Source organism: Ylistrum balloti, unplaced genomic scaffold (genome assembly GCF_031769215.1).
Source record: "Ylistrum balloti isolate Yb309-2 unplaced genomic scaffold, AGI_CSIRO_Ybal_v1 Utg369852, whole genome shotgun sequence".
Classification (NCBI taxonomy): Eukaryota; Metazoa; Mollusca; class Bivalvia; order Pectinida; family Pectinidae; genus Ylistrum; species Ylistrum balloti.
The window spans coordinates 538,273-558,406 of NW_026782004.1; the positions used below are offsets into that span (position 1 = coordinate 538,273).

The 20,134-nt window shown below is 40.5% G+C and overlaps 1 protein-coding gene across 1 annotated transcript in view; it reads right to left on the bottom strand.

The window, feature by feature from the left end:
* LOC132545700 (uncharacterized) overlaps window positions 1-8,326 on the bottom strand; it is a 33,838-nt gene extending 25,512 nt beyond the window's left edge. Inside the window, 5 exon segments of the mRNA XM_060209390.1 lie at window positions 2,564-2,749; window positions 3,104-3,227; window positions 7,029-7,153; window positions 7,730-7,982; window positions 8,100-8,326. Coding sequence (XP_060065373.1) covers window positions 2,564-2,749; window positions 3,104-3,227; window positions 7,029-7,153; window positions 7,730-7,982; window positions 8,100-8,101 — 690 coding nt within the window. The 5' untranslated portion in view covers window positions 8,102-8,326.
* Window positions 8,327-20,134: the final 11,808 nt, after the last annotated feature.

Here is a 20,134-nt window from a genome sequence, read left to right on the forward strand (position 1 = left end):
GTCCTGGTGTATTGACACTGTGGTATAAAATGTCCTGGTGTATTGACTCAGTGGTATATCTTGTCCTGGTGTATTGCTACAGTGGTATATGTTGTCCTAGTGTATTGACACAGTGGTATATGTTGTCCTGGTGTATTGACAAAGTGGTATATGTTGTCCTGGTGTATTGACACTGTGGTATAAAATGTCCTGGTGTATTGACTCAGTGGTATATCTTGTCCTGGTGTATTGCTACAGTGGTATATGTTGTCCTAGTGTATTGACACAGTGGTATATGTTGTCCTGGTGTATTGACAAAGTGGTATATGTTGTCCTGGTGTATTGACACTGTGGTATAAAATGTCCTGGTGTATTGACTCAGTGGTATATATTGTCCTGGTGTATTGACACACTGGTATATGTTGTCCTAGTGTATTGACACAGTGGTATATGTTGTCCTGGTGTATTGACACAGTGGTATATGTTGTCCTGGTGTATTGACACTGTGGTATACAATGTCCTGGTGTATTGACTCAGTGGTATATCTTGTCCTGGTGTATTGCTACAGTGGTATATGTTGTCCTGGTGTATTGACACACTGGTATATGCTGTCCTGGTGAATTGACACTGTGGTATATGTTGTCCTGGTGTATTGACACAGTGGTATATGTTGTCCTGGTGTATTGACACTGTGGTATATGTTGTCCTGGTGTATTGACACACTGGTATATGCTGTCCTGGTGAATTGACACAGTGGTATATATTGTCCTGGTGAATTGACACAGTGGTATATATTGTCCTGGTGAATTGACACAGTGGTATTTGTTGTCCTGGTGTATTGACACAGTGGTATATGTTGTCCTGGTGTATTGACACTGTGGTATATGTTGTCCTGGTGTATTGCTACAGTGGTATATGTTGTCCTGGTGTATTGACACTGTGGTATATGTTGTCCTGGTGTATTGACTCAGTGGTATATGTTGACACAGTGGTATATGTTGTCCTGGTGTATTGACACAGTGGTATATGTTGTCCTGGTGTATTGACACAGTGGTATATGTTGTCCTGGTGTATTGACACAGTGGTATATGTTGTCCTGGTGTATTGACACAGTGGTATATGTTGTCCTGGTGTATTGACACAGTGGTATATGTTGTCCTGGTGTATTGACACAGTGGTATATGTTGTCCTGGTGTATTGACACAGTGGTATATGTTGTGACACAGTGGTATATGTTGTATTGACACAGTGGTATATGTTGTCCTGGTGTATTGACACAGTGGTATATGTTGTCCTGGTGTATTGACACAGTGGTATATGTTGTCCTGGTGTATTGACACAGTGGTATATGTTGTCCTGGTGTATTGACACAGTGGTATATGTTGTCCTGGTGTATTGACACAGTGGTATATGTTGTCCTGGTGTATTGACACAGTGGTATATGTTGTCCTGGTGTATTGACACAGTGGTATATGTTGTCCTGGTGTATTGCTACAGTGGTATATGTTGTCCTGGTGTATTGCTACAGTGGTATATGTTGTCCTGGTGAATTGACTCAGTGGTATATGTTGTCCTGGTGTATTGCTACAGTGGTATATGTTGTCCTGGTGTATTGCTACAGTGGTATATGTTGTCCTGGTGTATTGACACAGTGGTATATGTTGTCCTGGTGTATTGACACAGTGGTATATGTTGTCCTGGTGTATTGCTACAGTGGTATATGTTGTCCTGGTGTATTGACACAGTGGTATATGTTGTCCTGGTGTATTGCTACAGTGGTATATGTTGTCCTGGTGTATTGATACAGTGGTATATGTTGTCCTGGTGTATTGACACAGTGGTATATGTTGTCCTGGTGTATTGACACTGTGGTATATGTTGTCCTGGTGTATTGACTCAGTGGTATATGTTGTCCTGGTGTATTGACACAGTGGTATATGTTGTCCTGGTGTATTGACACAGTGGTATATGTTGTCCTGGTGTATTGACACAGTGGTATTTGTTGGCCTGGTGTATTGACACTGTGGTATATGTTGTCCTGGTGTATTGACACAGTGGTATATTTTGTCCTGGTGTATTGACACTGTGGTATATGTTGTCCTGGTGTATTGCTACAGTGGTATATGTTGTACTGGTGTATTGCTACAGTGGTATATGTTGTCCTGGTGTATTGACACAGTGGTATACAATGTCCTGGTGTATTGCTACAGTGGTATATATTGTCCTGGTGAAATGACTCAGTGGTATATGTTGTCCTGGTGTATTGACACAGTGGTATATGTTGTCCTGGTGTATTGACACAGTGGTATATGTTGTCCTGGTGTATTGACACAGTGGTATATGTTGTCCTGGTGTATTGACTCTGTGGTATATTTTGTCTTGGTGTATTGACACAGTGGTACATTTTGTCCTGGTGAATACATACAGCTGTCTATTTGTCCTTGTGTATGGACATTGTGTTCTTTGTGTCTGGACACTTAAGTATAATTTGTTCTGTAGTGTATTGATCAGTGGTATAGATTTTGATCAAGATAGCAACGTGTCACAATTAGAAATTATTTACTTGTGATACCAAAAATGTTACCTCATAGTAAGCCAAGAAGCCTCTCTCCCTGGTATAGTGGCCAGCATTACCCCCTCCCCGAGCTGGGGCATTCACACCGTTGTTAGTCGGATCCTTTAGCGTAAAGGAGCGACCGTATAGAGGCATTCCGATGTTAAGCATACTCCTGGGCGATCCCCTCTTCACATATTCATGGGCAGCCCATTCCTGTTTGAAGCAATCAGATAATTTCTTGAATATGATCATTTGATTGTCAGATAATTGATAAAACCAACACCCATCAGAACATCAGGTTTTTTTTATCAAACGTTAATTGCATAGGGTATAAAATTAACACCTTGCACGTTTAAACTAACACTAACAATTAATGCAAGTGAAAGCCATTGTAAATGTTGATATGGGTAACTTCAATCACATAATCAAATAATACCCCAACACATGTAAAAACATTTTCCTGTCAACGTTAGTGATAATACGCTTCACCCAGGTCATTCGTCGTATGAAGGTGACAGTCATCCAACAACGTTATACCTCAGTACGGAGGAACATTATTATACATACCACATTCAAGTAGGCATCGGTGCCCGTATCCATCGGGCCCGCTTTTAGAGGACTGTTGTGGCCGGTGTGGTCATCAAACGCACCGTGCAGGTCATAGCTCATTAAGTTTATCATATCGATATACCTATATCAAAACAGGAAAAAGACAGATCGTCGAAATGGAATTGTAAAAAATAGTAATTAGTTGAAACCAGTCTGTAATATTCTGTCAATAACAAGGTATTCTTATTAACTTTGCTTTTTAAATAGATTTAGATATGAAGCTGGTAATTTTGTCTTGTCGGAGATTGGTCTCCTACAACGTGGCTGACCTCCATTTCGAACCTCTTTTACCATCGTTTCCGTTCTCTGTGTGAGTCCTATATACAGACTCCACTCCTTGTGTTTCTGTTCTGTGGACGTTAACTGACTATTGACAGTGTAACCCTGGTAACTACCAGTCACAATATACCATTCGGCAAGAGAAGCTTTCTATAGTTCGGCTGAGAGTCAAACTAGTAAGCAAGGGGTCTCGGGTTCCAATCCTAGCGGAGGCATTGAAATGAAGGATTTCTTACTTTGGCTATCATGTAGGGACACTGTAAGTAACATTGATCAACAGACATCGCTGTTAACCCTGGAAACTAGAGGACGAGTTATTTCCTGGATGGTGAGTATGTAACCATGGTAACTATTAGCCACAATATGCTTCACATCTAAAAAGAAACTCTCATTTGCTCGATAGGTTGAGCGTCAGACTAAATTTCAAGGAAAAAAGCGTCTTACTAGTTAGCAAGGGGTCCCGACTTCGAATAACCTTTATTACAGGGAGACGTCCTTCATTAAGTCTCTTCAGACGTAGTACACTTGGGTGATTTCAGGAAAAAATCAGGTAAAATAATTTTCTAGGATTATGAACATGGGCAGTGGATAATAACAGAAGTGATGTCAAAGTCATGCTAATGAAAAATCTTTAGAATCTATACTACCACTAACTTGACAATAGTAATGGTTCATGTGAATGTGACATAAAATGGTTTGCAAGTAGGTAGAGGTTTTCAAGTATACATTAATGTGATATATGATATGGTAAGACAATGTCTAGTACAATGTTGGATGTATTCTCATGAAAACATAATGTTTTCCACTAACGTAAATAATAACATAATTTTTGTAAGTAAATGGAATAAGGAAAAAAACACCGATATATGTGAGTGGTTAACTAGTTTCAGGTCTCCATCCATCAACCTGCCTGGTTTTGGTGACCCGTATTTGTGTGGTAAACTCCTTGTCTAGTCTCTATCCAGTTTCTAGTTTGGGTGACACGTATTTGTGTGGTAAACTCCTTGTCTAGTCTCTATCCAGTTTCTAGTTTGGGTGACCCGTATTTGTGTGGTAAACTCCTTGTCTAGTCTCTATCCAGTTTCTAGTTTGGGTGACCCGTATTTGTGTGGTAAACTCCTTGTCTAGTCTCTATCCAGTTTCTAGTTTGGGTGACCCATATTTGTGTGGTAAACTCTTTGTCTAGTCTCTATCCAGTTTCTAGTTTGGGTGACCCGTATTTGTGTGGTAAACTCCTTGTCTAGTATCTGTGTGTTGAACTCCTTGTCTAGTCTCTATCCAGTTTCTAGTTTGGGTGACCCGTATCTGTGTGTTGAACTCCTTGTCTAGTCTCTATCCAGTTTCTAGTTTGGGTGACCGGTATTCGTGTGGTAAACTCCTTGTCTAGTCTCTATCCAGTTTCTAGTTTGGGTGACCCGTATTTGTGTGGTAAACTCTTTGTCTAGTCTCTATCCAGTTTCTAGTTTGGGTGACCCGTATTCGTGTGGTAAACTCCTTGTCTAGTCTCTATCCAGTTTCTAGTTTGGGTGACCCGTATTTGTGTGGTAAACTCCTTGTCTAGTCTCTATCCAGTTTCTAGTTTGGGTGACCCGTATTTGTGTGGTAAACTCCTTTTCTAGTCTCTATCCAGTTTCTAGTTTGGGTGACCCGTATTTGTGTGGTAAACTCCTTTTCTAGTCTCTATCCAGTTTCTAGTTTGGGTGACCCGTATTTGTGTGGTAAACTCCTTTTCTAGTCTCTATCCAGTTTCTAGTTTGGGTGACCCCAGATGGCTAAACATAAACTGCAAACAAAGTACATGGCCTGAAGAAGCTTGCACTACAGTACAATAACACGGGTCACCCAAACCAGCCAGGCGAATGGATAAATGGTGCGCACACTTAAAGAGCTAGAGTTGACACCAAATGGTCTTGTCTTCATCTCATAGATTAAAGCATTTGTAACAAATGACTGCATTATTATGATCGATTGGTATATGCCTTCTTCTTAAAGAAGTGCACAAGGAAAATAATGGTTGGCAACCTTTCGGGACACCTTTTTTCCGGAGCATACACGAAATATGCTACCTGACCCAACACAAGCCATGTTTCTGCTATAAAATGTGTGTATGAATTATATTTACGAATACACAAGTTGACTCTGCCTTTTGTTGTCAGCTATGCCTAAGGTATATGGTATTCAGGTGTTCATTTAGTACTGGTCTTATTTTACATATCAAATATAAAGTATAGACATTCACAAGGCTTGTCTTTTGGCAGGTATTCATTTGAATAATACATGTGGAGGCACAATGAGAAATGACACCAAGTTTTACTCATATGAATAATTACTTAAAATGTTTACATGTTGTTCAACAAAGATCAATATAGTTAATATTTAAGTCACAATTAAAGAACTGTTGATAACAATGTAATATGTTTAGATGTTGTTCAACAAAGACCAATTTAGTTCGTATTTAAGTCCCAATCAAACAACTGTTGATAACAACATGATATGTTTAGATGTTGCTCAACAAAGACCAATTTAGTTAAAATTTATGTCCCAATCAAACAACTGTTGATAACAACATGATATGTTTAGATGTTGCTCAACAAAGACCAATTTAGTTAATATTTATGTCCCAATCAAACAACTGTTGATAACAACATGATATATTTAGATGTTGCTCAACAAAGACCAATTTAGTTAATATTTAAGTTCCAATCAAACAACTGTTGATAACATTTGGATACTGACTTACAACATAAAGAGACATTGGCTTGTTTAGGGTTAATACATTGTTATACAGAACGTGATGTGACGGGCTGATTTTTCTCGTCTTCTATGTGAACAATCTTTGCAGACCAATATTATCTAAGTGTATTAATTGACAATTATTATTTAAATACTGGAAACACGCAACAAATATTAAGATTTGATAAAAAAAAAGATAATGAAAAAGTATGCTGTTGAGGCTATTACTGATTAATAGAACCATTGTGTTTTTTAATTAACAACAAACTATAAATGCACATTATAATGATCAAATAATTATGTTTCTATGTTGTGCATTACCCTTTTAATCATTTTTTTTTCGAACTCGAGACGCTATCCTCAAATCCAAACGTTTACAACATTACAATAGTATTTGTTGATTGAAAACATTTTTCTTGAATTTCATTTTAAATTTTGCATGGTTATAGAAAGCATACTGAAACTAATGTGTAAGTAAATAAAAATGGTTTTGAAAATATTACAAATACGTTATTTTCCCTCTTAAAATAAATGTATACCAATATACCAATTTAATTAAATTTAACTAAAAATGTTTCAGAAAGGTAACGAAATAAAAATTTATTACACATGACTAGTATACTGAATATGTGGGCCCTTTGGGCCTTTAAATCGAAAAATGAAAATTTAAGTGTATATATTGTACTGCCATTTGTAGTACCACAAACACTCATAATTTAAAGAAATTCGGGTGTGGGTGGTTTCTATGGGAAATATAAGATTTTCTGGAGCCCAACCTTTGCTATGTTGGTGCACTATGACATTTCTGACATTTAATTGGCCAATTATTGAATATGAAACAAAATAAGCTCGGTGACGTTTGCGGACGTACTTGATAATTTGGGGGATATCGTAACCTGTGTCGATCTTGTCCTTTCCCGCCCCAAAAGCCGCTGTCAGCAACAGTCGCGGCTTACCAGACGATGCTGCTTCAGCGTCATACGCCTGACGTATTACCTGCGAATATAAACTTTCATATTAATTTTCTTAAGACTCCAGTATGCCTTGGTCGTTTAAAATCTTTATTCGTCATACACTTTGGTCTAGACTAAATATGTTGCCGTTAATCGTTGCGAAACGAATAGCAAATAGAATTTTAAAAAATGGTACTCGAAAACATGCTAAAGAAACGTATACTTTGATATCGAACCATGGATGGTTCTAATGCATTTATACAGCGTTCGACATCTGATATATTATATACATACATCAATAAACTATACACAAGCAATTGCAATTGAAAGTACAATCATTATCATCAATTATAATTATTGCATAAATTATTAATCGCAAATTCATTTCTCTCCAATAGATTTTATGTCATGAGTGCGATTTTGAGACATGAATAAAGGGTATAGACACGCTTTATTGATAAATAGCCTATTTTCTTGTCTTATGGAACGAGACTAGTTTAAGTTTATTTCTTGTTTTGTCAATTCTTAAAGAACGTAATATTATTGAATTTGACCTGAAAATTACTGGTGCTGTCGGGATATTGAACATTTTTGTAGATGTCATGTTCTTGCAACTGACCTTAAGAAGTTCGACGAAATTTTGTTTGTCTTGAGGAACGCCCCCTCTGTTGGCCGGATATTCCCAGTCTAGGTCAAGGCCATCAAAGTCGTGTGTTCGCAGGAATTTGATGGTGTCCTGGGCAAAATCTCGTCGACTTGCATCGCTAGCTGCAATCCTTGAAAACGGCGCTGACCCCATATTCCAGCCTCCGACAGCTAGTAGGGTCTTCAAGGCTTGATTTTGTTTCTTCATTGCATTAAATCGTTCGTACCTGAAGCGGGAATTTAAAAAAAAAATTGTCAATTATAGTTAAGGAAAGAGCAGGCAATGTAGCAAACAGTGCTCGGAGGACACAGTTAAAGATTTTTTTAATCCCGGCTATACGTACATGCCTTTTGACCACGGAGTACTCTCATCGTTCCACTCAAAGGCCTTCAAGTGATTGCCATTTAGAGTGGCGAAGGCATAGATGATATGTGTACAGAGTGTGGAGTCGATGCTCTCGGGATAGAATTTACCAGGGCTCTGTCTGTATTGTGACCAGTTAGTATGATAACACACACGGCGGTAGGCGGCACCACCCACTGAAATAACATTGAGTAGCTAATGTAAAGCCAAAACGAAACAATATGTTTACTGACAAAACAACTAAAACGTTTAGCTATGACATATCATGACCCTTACAGGAAACCGGAAGTAGCTACGAATGAATATTTTTCAAAATGTTCAATTTCAATTAATGACTATTTGAATTAAATATAATCAAATCTGCAGCTTGGTTTCACCATAATTTGCTAGCACGAAGGTTTTACAGGTAATTAAAAAGAGAATGCGAATTTGAACAGTTTGTGTTTGGCTTAGCACTGAAATAGAAATGACAGTATGGCGGCATGTTGACTTTAAATGCTTTATTGCAGTTAACCCGGGTCTTGCTTACGAACATTTAAAACATTTACAGATTGTTATATTAAAATATGTGGGATTGATTGAAAAAGAAACATGTGCTGTGAGAGCTTTACCACGTTTAATTTTGAACACTCTGATATCATTTACCTGTCAATGCCGCCAATAGACACACAAATCGTAACATCTGAAACAAATATAAGGTTTGTTAATGTAGGTATTGATATTCACCCTGTTACTGATCAAATTGTAGTGATCAATCACTTTACCGTCATCCTTGATCTGGTCAATGTATAGGTAAACCACTTTACTGTCACCTTGTTACTCGACGATGTATAGTTACACAGTTACATCACTACTGTGATTCTGGAACTGGTCAATGTATAGTTACACAGTTTTATCACTACTGTAATTCTGGAACTGGTCAATGTATAGTTACCCAGAGAAATCCCTACTGTGATTCTGGAACTGGTCAATGTATAGTTACACAGTTATATCACTACTGTAATTCTGGAACTGGTCAATGTATAGTTACACAGTTACACAGTTACATCACTACTGTGATTCTGGAACTGGTCAATGTATAGTTACACAGTTATATCACTACTGTAATTCTGGAACTGGTCAATGTATAGTTACACACTTATATCACTACTGTAATTCTGGAACTGGTCAATGTATGGTTACACAGTTACATCACTACTGTGATTCTGGAACTGGTCAATGTATAGTTACACAGTTACATCACTACTGTGATTCTGGAACTGGTCAATGTATAGTTACACAGAGAAATCCCTAATGTGATTCTGGAACTGGTCAATGTATAGTTACACAGTTATATCACTACTGTGATTCTGGAACTGGTCAATGTATAGTTACACAGTTATATCACTACTGTAATTCTGGAACTGGTCAATGTATAGTTACACAGTTATATCACTACTGTGATTCTGGAACTGGTCAATGTATAGTTACACAGTTATATCACTACTGTGATTCTGGAACTGGTCAATGTATAGTTACACAGTTACATCACTACTGTGATTCTGTACACAGTTATATCACTACTGTGATTCTGGAACTGGTCAATGTATGGCTACACAGTTACATCACTACTGTGATTCTGGAACTGGTAAATGTATAGTTACACAGTTATATCACTACTGTGATTCTGGAACTGGTCAATGTATGGTTACACAGTTACATCACTACTGTGATTCTGGAACTGGTCAATGTGTAGTTACACAGTTATATCACTACTGTGATTCTGGAACTGGTCAATGTATGGCTACACAGTTACATTACACAGTAAATGTATATCACAGTTATATCACTACTGTGATTCTGGAACTGGTCAATGTATGGTTACACAGTTACATCACTACTGTGATTCTGGAACTGGTCAATGTATAGTTACACAGAGAAATCCCTACTGTGATTCTGGAACTGGTCAATGTGTAGTTACACAGTTATATCACTACTGTAATTCTGGAACTGGTCAATGTATAGTTACACAGAGAAATCCCTACTGTGATTCTGGAACTTGTTAATGTATAGTTACACAGATCAATCACTTTACTGTCACCCAGAAACTATATTCTCCCGTTTTGATGTAATATAGTCGATGTAATTAGAACGATTACAGAACAGTATATGATCGCGTATGTATAGAAAGTTTGCGAGCCGCTTATCAGTTTATATTATCCCTGTCATGTTGCTAGGATGTAACTGCAATGACCAATGTGACAGCAGTATTTAACGTGTCCTTGCAGCAAAGACTTTCTAGTTATGCTCAGGCTTATGAAAAGTGTTGCTTTTATTTGAAACTTCTAAACATCCTTTCCACAGGGATATTTCGAGGATATTATGTTTCAAGGTGTCGTAATGCAATGAAAGATGGAAGACTTTGATCGAATAAGCAAAAGGACACATATACACCTGAACAAACATTTCCGGGTACCTCGACAACGCTATACAGAGTGAACATCTCCATGTTGATCCTAATGTAAATGTAGATAGCAAAATGCATGCTGATTTGTACCCGTCTTCAACTTGGTGTTACAACGTCGTCTGAACGAACATTTTTCGATACTGAAGTTATAAATGGAGATATTTTTATTTTGAGTATATGGCCAACGAAGAAATTCTGGAAGTCATTGACCGAGATGCCACGCTTAACGCAAATTCAGAGGGGTAGAGCAATTGCGATCTTGAAGGATGGTCATAGCGTTGCCCGTGTACAATTAACCGTCTCTATACACGTTTCCATGCTACTGGGTTAGTTTTCGATCGTTCCAGGAGCGGTCGTTCAAGACTGCTGTAGAGACTGCGTCAAATACCTTAGGTATTCATGGCAGACCCATTATTGCTCAAACTGCCAGGAACCGCTTGAGTGCTGAAAGAATCATTGCGCGCCGACCTTATGTCAGGTCTACCTCTGACACCAGAAGGGGACAAGTGCGTCTTGACTGGATGCTCAGACATGGCCAATTAAGTTTGGGATTCGTCTGTGGAACCGTGTGATGTTCACCGACGAGTCTAAATTCCATCTATATATCGCAGACGCGGTGAGCGTTTCGCCGATGCATGCGTGATTGAACGCGATAGATTTGTTAGGGCTTCTGTAACGGTTTGTGGAGGCAGCTCCCATGGAATAACCCCCCATCCCACCCCACCCCACCCACCCTCCTTAGTTGTCCTGATTCCAAACCTCATTGCCGTTCGATACAGAGACCAGATCCTGCAACCATAAGACTTTCAACTACTGAGACGTCATAACCTATGTTTTCAGCAAGTCAATGCTCGACCGCATGTTACCAGAGGCAAACAACATTCAGCCTCTAGAATGGCCCCTTTATAGCCCCGACATGTCTCCCATTGAACATCTGTGGGGATGAGCTGGACAGGCGTATTTTTAATGTACTTACGGTGTTTCGTTTGACTGGAGGTACTCACTGTGTTTTGTTTGACTGGAGGTACTTACGGTGTTTTGTTTGATTGGAGGTACTTACGGTGTTTCGTTTGACTGGAGGTACTCACGGTGTTTTGTTTGACTGGAGGTACTTACGGGTTTCGTTTGTCTGGAGGTACTTACGGGTTTCGTTTGACTGGAAGTACTTACGATGTTTCGTTTGACTGGAGGTACTTACGGTGTTTCGTTTGTCTGGAGGTACTTACAGTTTTTCGTTTGACTGGAGGTACTTACGGTGTTTTGTTTGACTGGAGGTACTTACGGTGTTTTGTTTGACTGGAGGTACTTACAGTTTTTCGTTTGACTGGAGGTACTTACGGTGTTTTGTTTGACTGGAGGTACTTACAGGTTTTCGTTTGACTGGAGGTACTTACAGTTTTTCGTTTGACTGGAGGTACTTACAGTTTTTCGTTTGACTGGAGGTACTTACGGTGTTTTGTTTGACTGGAGGTACTTACGGTGTTTCGTTTGACTGGAGGTACTTACGGTGTTTTGTTTGACTGGAGGTACTTACAGTTTTTCGTTTGACTGGAGGTACTTACGATGTTTCGTTTGACTGGAGGTACTTACGGTGTTTTGTTTGACTGGAGGTACTTACGGTGTTTTGTTTGACTGGAGGTACTTACGGGTTTCGTTTGACTGGAAGTACTTACGGTGTTTCGTTTGACTGGAGGTACTAACGGTGTTTTGTTTGACTGGAGGTACTTACGGTGTTTTGTTTGACTGGAGGTACTTACGGTGTTTTGTTTGTCTGGAGGTACTTACGGGTTTCGTTTGACTGGAGATACTTACGGTGTTTCGTTTGACTGGAGGTACTTACGGTGTTTTGTTTGATTGGAGGTACTTACGGTGTTTCGTTTGACTGGAGGTACTTACGGTGTTTTGTTTGATTGGAGGTACTTACGGTGTTTCGTTTGACTGGAGGTACTTACGGTGTTTTGTTTGACTGGAGGTACTCACGGTGTTTTGTTTGACTGGAGGTACTTACGGTGTTTTGTTTGACTGGAGGTACATACAGTTTTTCGTTTGACTGGAGGTACTCACGGTGTTTCGTTTGACTGGAGGTACATACAGTTTTTCGTTTGACTGGAGGTACTCACGGTGTTTCGTTTGACTGGAGGTACTCACGGTGTTTTGTTTGACTGGAGGTACTTACGGTGTTTTGTTTGACTGGAGGTACTTACGGTGTTTTGTTTGACTGGAGGTACTTACGGTTTTTCGTTTGACTGGAAGGTACTGGAGGTTACGGTGTTTTGTTTGACTGGAGGACGGTGTTTTGTACTCACGGTGTTTTGTTTGACTACGGGTTTCGTTTGAGGTACTTACGGTGTTTCGTTTGACTGGAGGTACTTACGGTGTTTTGTTTGACTGGAGGTACTTACGGTGTTTCGTTTGACTGGAGGTACTTACGGTGTTTTGTTTGACTGGAGGTACTTACGGTGTTTCGTTTGACTGGAGGTACTTACGGTGTTTTGTTTGACTGGAGGTACATACAGTTTTTCGTTTGACTGGAGGTACTTACGGTGTTTTGTTTGACTGGAGGTACATACAGTTTTTCGTTTGACTGGAGGACGGTGGTTTGACTGGAGGTACACGGTGTTTTGTTTGACTGGAGGTACGGTGTTTTGTTTACTGGAGGGTGTTTTGTTTGGAGGACGGTGTTTTGTTTGACTGGAGGTACTCACGGTGTTTTGTTTGACTGGAGGTACTTAGTTTGACTGGAGGTACTTACGGTGTTTTGTTTGACTGGAGGTACTTACGGTGTTTTGTTTGACTGGAGGTACATACAGGTTTTTCGTTTGTTTGACTGGACGGTGGTACTGGAGGTACTCACGGTGTTTTGTTTGACTGGAGGTACTTACGGTGTTTTGTTTTGGAGGTACATACGTTTGACTGGAGGTACTTACGGTGTTTTGTTTGACTGGAGGTACTCACGGTGTTTTGTTTGACTGGAGGTACTTACGGTGTTTCGTTTGACTGGAGGTACTTACGGTGTTTTGTTTGACTGGAGGTACTTACGGTGTTTTGTTTGACTGGAGGTACTTACGGTGTTTTGTTTGACTGGAGGTACATACAGTTTTTCGTTTGACTGGAGGTACTTACAGGTTTTCGTTTGACTGGAGGTACTTACGGTGTTTTGTTTGACTGGAGGTACTCACGGTGTTTTGTTTGACTGGAGGTACTTACGGTGTTTTGTTTGACTGGAGGTACTTACAGTTTTTCGTTTGACTGGAGGTACTTACGGTGTTTTGTTTGACTGGAGGTACTTACGGTGTTTCGTTTGACTGGAGGTACTTACGGTGTTTTGTTTGACTGGAGGTACTTACAGGTTTTCGTTTGACTGGAGGTACTTACGGTGTTTCGTTTGACTGGAGGTACTTACGGTGTTTTGTTTGACTGGAGGTACTTACGGTGTTTTGTTTGACTGGAGGTACTTACGGTGTTTTGTTTGACTGGAGGTACTTACAGTTTTTCGTTTGACTGGAGGTACTTACGGTGTTTTGTTTGACTGGAGGTACTCACGGTGTTTCGTTTGACTGGAGGTACTTACGGTGTTTTGTTTGACTGGAGGTACTCACGGTGTTTCGTTTGACTGGAGGTCCTGGTAGTCGTTGTGCGTTGTCTAATCCCTCTTTTGTCTTTAGTATCTTAAAGTAGACCTTATCGGCGCCCACGTGTGATCCCCTTTTGACCCTCACACACGTGGTTTCTCTGACGTAGCCTCACACGGATCTCAAAATCGGTTATCCGGTGCAAAAACATATGTCAGAAATAATTTTTGTACATGCTGTGTTGTCCACTGGTTGTTCCTAGCCAATCAGAGTTACAGGTGTTCCGTGTTGTTCCTTTACATTTTATCGACAAACTGGTTTGTACGTCAACAAAGGTTATCTAATAGGTTACGATATGTACAGGTGCTCTGGCGTTCTGGATTGATAGATTGATAGATGCCTGTTGATAGATATGTCAATAGAGATTGATCAATAACATCTAAATTGTCAGTGTATATGTACCCAATTTCTGTACAATATATAAAATCACTACAGAATATTAATGTCAGTCTCAAATAGCTAGTGATACTGATAACGAAACCACAATACAAATCAACAAACATTATCAACTGGGTCGAATTTTAAGCATTGCACGTATAAAATTGTACAATGTTTTCAACATATGAGCTATCGGTCGACTGGATTGGTTGCCATTCCAAAACCATGTGCTTTACAGCTGGAACTGATTTGGTTCCATAACGGCCCATTTAATGCTGGTGGGTTTTTTTCTTGAAAATCCAGCAAAGCTTTAGCTAAAAGTTTACACGGGGAGTCTTCCTTAGGACATGGCAGTACCCGTAAATAAGTATGTTAAGACACAGTAATATAATTTCCTAACTCTTGAAGTTATCGAACTTTTTGGAGACTTCTTTTACTCGACCGTCAATGCTATTTCCTTTACTACAACTTTTTCTCTTTGGCAAAGCTCTGCTATATCACCAGATTTCTTGACCATTTTTATTTCAGTCATATTTCCACTATGTCACCAAATATCCAGAACCATATGTTTTGCCAGAATAAACATTGTTTTCACCAAACAATAGTTTCGTCAGCGAATATTTTTTGTAATGGCAGAAAGTGAATGTTTCAGCTACCAGTCACCTCCAATGAATGGAACTTTACAACATTGAAAAGAAATATTAACACAACCAAGACTTCATTGCGATAAATCTTCCGAGGATTGTATTGTTGTGTCTTTTAGTCGCATGTAAATTTGTGTTACTATTCATTGTACTGTCGGTTTAGCAATCATGAAGCATTATACAGTAATTTATCCTGTAATGCTGATATGTGAGTTAAACAGCACGCATGAAGGGATGACTTATATCTTGAGAGGATGCAAGAAGGGACCGTTGAGTACGAACGACCTTTTACTGGTAGAGGAGGCGAGAAGAGACCGTTTGGTATGGACTGTTTTATATTGGGAGAGGAGGCGAGAAGAGACCGTTTGGTATGGACTGTTTTATATTTGGAGAGGAGGCAAGAAGAGACCGTTTGGTATAGACTATTTTATATGGGGAGAGGAGGCGAGAAGAGACCGTTTGGTATGGACTGTTTTATATTTGGAGAGGAGGCAAGAAGAGACCGTTTGGTATGGACTGTTTTATATTTGGAGAGGAGGCGAGAAGAGACCGTTTGGTATGGACTGTTTTATATTGGGAGAGGAGACGAGAAGAGACCGTTTGGTATGGACTGTTTTATATTTGAGAAGAGACCGTTTGGTATGGACTGTTTTATATTTGGAGAGGAGGCGAGAAGAGACCGTTTGGTATGGACTGTTTTGTATTTGGAGAGGAGGCGAGAAGAGGCCGTTTGGTATGGACTGTTTTATATTTGGAGAGGAGGCGAGAAGAGACCGTTTGGTATGGACTGTTTTGTATTGGGAGAGGAGGCAAGAAGAGGCCGTTTGGTATGGACTGTTTTATATTTGGAGAGGAGGCGAGAAGAGGCCGTTTGGTATGGACTGTTTTATATTTGGAGAGGGGGAGAGAAGAGACCGTTTGGTATGGACAGTTTTATATTTGGAGAGGAGGCGAGAAGAGACCGTTTGGTATGGACTGTTTTATATTTGGAGAGGAGGCGAGAAGAGACCGTTTGGTATGGACTGTTTTATATTTGGAGAGGAGGCGAGAAGAGACCGTTTGGTATGGACTGTTTTATATTTGGAGAGGAGGCGAGAAGAGACCGTTTGGTATGGACTGTTTTATATTTGGAGAGGAGGCGAGAAGAGACCGTTTGGTATGGACTGTTTTATATTTGGAGAGGAGGCGAGAAGAGACCGTTTGGTATGGACTGTTTTATATTTGGAGAGGAGGCGAGAAGAGACCGTTTGGTATGGACTGTTTTATATTTGGAGAGGAGGCGAGAAGAGACCGTTTGGTATGGACTGTTTTATATTTGGAGAGGAGGAGAGAAGAGACCGTTTGGTATGGACTGTTTTATATACCGTTTGGGAGAGGAGGCGACTGTTTTATATTTGGAGAAGAGGCCGTTTGGTATGGACAGTTTTATATTTGAAGAGGAGGCGAGAAGAGGCCGTTTGGTATGGACTGTTTTATATTTGGAGAGGAGGCGAGAAGAGACCGTTTGGTATGGACTGTTTTATATTTGGAGAGGAGGCGAGAAGAGACCGTTTGGTATGGACTGTTTTATATTTGGAGAGGAGGCGAGAAGAGGCCGTTTGGTATGGACAGTTTTATATTTGGAGAGGAGGCGAGAAGAGACCGTTTGGTATGGACTGTTTTATATTTGGAGAGGAGGCGAGAAGAGACCGTTTGGTATGGACTGTTTTATATTTGGAGAGGAGGCGAGAAGAGACCGTTTGGTATGGGTTTTATATTTGGAGAGGAGGCGAGAAGAGACCGTTTGGTATGGACTGTTTTATATTTGGATACCGTTTGGTATGGACTGTTTTATATTTGGAGAGGAGGCGAGAAGAGACCGTTTGGTATGGACTGTTTTATATTTGGAGAGGAGGCGAGAAGAGGCCGTTTGGTATGGACTGTTTTATATTTGGAGAGGAGGCGAGAAGAGACCGTTTGGTATGGACTGTTTTATATTTGGAGAGGAGGCGAGAAGAGACCGTTTGGTATGGACTGTTTTATATTTGGAGAGGAGGCGAGAAGAGACCGTTTGGTATGGACAGTTTTATATTTGGAGAGGAGGCGAGAAGAGACCGTTTGGTAGACTGTTTTATATTTGGAGAGAGACCGTTTGGTATGGACTGTTTTATATTTGGAGAGGAGGCGAGAAGAGACCGTTTGGTATGGACTGTTTTATATTTGGAGAGGAGGAGAGAAGAGACCGTTTGGTATGGACAGTTTTATATTTGGAGAGGAGGCGAGAAGAGACCGTTTGGTATGGACTGTTTTATATTTGGAGAGGAGGCGAGAAGAGACCGTTTGGTATGGACTGTTTTATATTTGGAGAGGAGGCGAGAAGAGGCCGTTTGGTATGGACAGTTTTATATTTGGAGAGGAGGCGAGAAGAGACCGTTTGGTATGGACTGTTTTATATTTGGAGAGGAGGCGAGAAGAGGCCGTTTGGTATGGACTGTTTTATATTGGGAGAGGAGACGAGAAGAGACCGTTTGGTATGGACTGTTTTATATTTGAAGAGGGGGAGAGAAGAGACCGTTTGGTATGGACTGTTTTGTATTTGAAGAGGGGGAGAGAAGAGACCGTTTGGTATGGACTGTTTTATATTTGGAGAGGAGGCGAGAAGAGACCGTTTGGTATGGACTGTTTTATATTTGGAGAGGAGGCGAGAAGAGACCGTTTGGTATGGACAGTTTTATATTTGGAGAGGAGGCAAGAAGAGGCCGTTTGGTATGGACTGTTTTATATTTGAAGAGGGGGCGAGAAGAGACCGTTTGGTATGGACTGTTTTGTATTTGAAGAGGGGGAGAGAAGAGACCGTTTGGTATGGACTGTTTTGTATTTGAAGAGGAGGCAAGAAGAGGCCGTTTGGTATGGACTGTTTTATATTTGAAGAGGAGGCGAGAAGAGGCCGTTTGGTATGGACTGTTTTATATTTGGAGAGGAGGCGAGAAGAGGCCGTTTGGTATGGACTGTTTTGTATTTGGAGAGGAGGCGAGAAGAGGCCGTTTGGTATGGACTGTTTTATATTTGGAGAGGAGGCGAGAAGAGACCGTTTGGTATGGACAGTTTTATATTTGGAGAGGAGGCGAGAAGAGACCGTTTGGTATGGACTGTTTTATATTTGGAGAGGAGGAGAGAAGAGACCGTTTGGTATGGACTGTTTTATATTTGGAGAGGAGGAGAGAAGAGACCGTTTGGTATGGACTGTTTTATATTTGGAGAGGAGGCGAGAAGAGACCGTTTGGTATGGACTGTTTTATATTTGGAGAGGAGGCAAGAAGAGGCCGTTTGGTATGGACTGTTTTATATTTGGAGAGGAGCCGAGAAGAGACCGTTTGGTATGGACTGTTTTGTATTTGAAGAGGAGGCGAGAAGAGGCCGTTTGGTATGGACTGTTTTGTATTGGGAGAGTAGGCAAGAAGAGGCCGTTTGGTATGGACTGTTTTTATTTGGTGTGGGGGAGAGAAGCGTCTGTTTGGTATGGACAGTTTTATATTTGGAGAGGAGGCGAGAAGAGACCGTTTGGTATGGACTGTTTTGTATTTGTAGAGGAGGCGAGAAGAAGAGACCGTTTGGTATGGACTGTTTTATATTTGGAGAGGAGGCGAGAAGAGGCCGTTTGGTATGGACAGTTTTATATTTGGAGAGGAGGCGAGAAGAGACCGTTTGGTATGGACTGTTTTATATTTGGAGAGGAGGCGAGAAGAGACCGTTTGGTATGTTTTATATTTGGAGAGGTTTTATATTTGGAGAGAGAGAGACCGTTTGGTATGGACAGTTTTATATTTGGAGAGGAGGAGAGAAGAGACCGTTTGGTATGGACTGTTTTATATTTGGAGAGGAGGCGAGAAGAGGCCGTTTGGTATGGACAGTTTTATATTTGGAGAGGAGGAGAGAAGAGACCGTTTGGTATGGACTGTTTTATATTTGGAGAGGAGGCAAGAAGAGGCCGTTTGGTATGGACTGTTTTATATTTGAAGAGGGGGAGAGAAGAGACCGTTTGGTATGGACTGTTTTGTATTTGAAGAGGGGGAGAGAAGAGACCGTTTGGTATGGACTGTTTTGTATTTGAAGAGGGGGAGAGAAGAGACCGTTTGGTATGGACTGTTTTATATTTGGAGAGGAGAAGAGACCGTTTGGTATGGACTGTTTTATATTTGGGAGAGAGAGAAGAGACCGTTTGGTATGGACAGTTTTATATTTGGAGAGGAGGAGAGAAGAGAGTGGACTGTTTTATATTTGGAGAGAAGGCGAGAAGAGGCCGTTTGGTATGGACAGTTTTATATTTGGAGAGGAGGCGAGAAGAGACCGTTTGGTATGGACAGTTTTATATTTGGAGAGGAGGCGAGAAGAGACCGTTTGGTATGGACTGTTTTATATTTGGAGAGGAGGAGAGAGAGAGAGAGAAGAGACCGTTTGGTATGGACAGTTTTATATTTGGAGAGGAGGCGAGAAGAGACCGTTTGGTATGGACTGTTTTATATTTGGAGAGGAGGAGAGAAGAGACCGTTTGGTATGGACTGTTTTGTATTTGGAGAGGAGGAGAGAAGAGACCGTTTGGTATGGACAGTTTTATATTTGGAGAGGAGGAGAGAAGAGACCGTTTGGTATGGACTGTTTTGTATTTGGAGAGGAGGAGAGAAGAGGCCGTTTGGTATGGACTGTTTTGTATTTGGAGAGGAGGAGAGAAGAGACCGTTTGGTATGGACAGTTTTATATTTGGAGAGGAGGCGAGAAGAGACCGTTTGGTATGGACTGTTTTATATTTGGAGAGGAGGCGAGAAGAGACCGTTTGGTTTGGACTGTTTTATATTTGGAGAGGAGGCAAGAAGAGGCTGTTTGGTATGGACTGTTTTATATTTGGAGAGGAGGCGAGAAGAGACTGTTTGGTATGGAC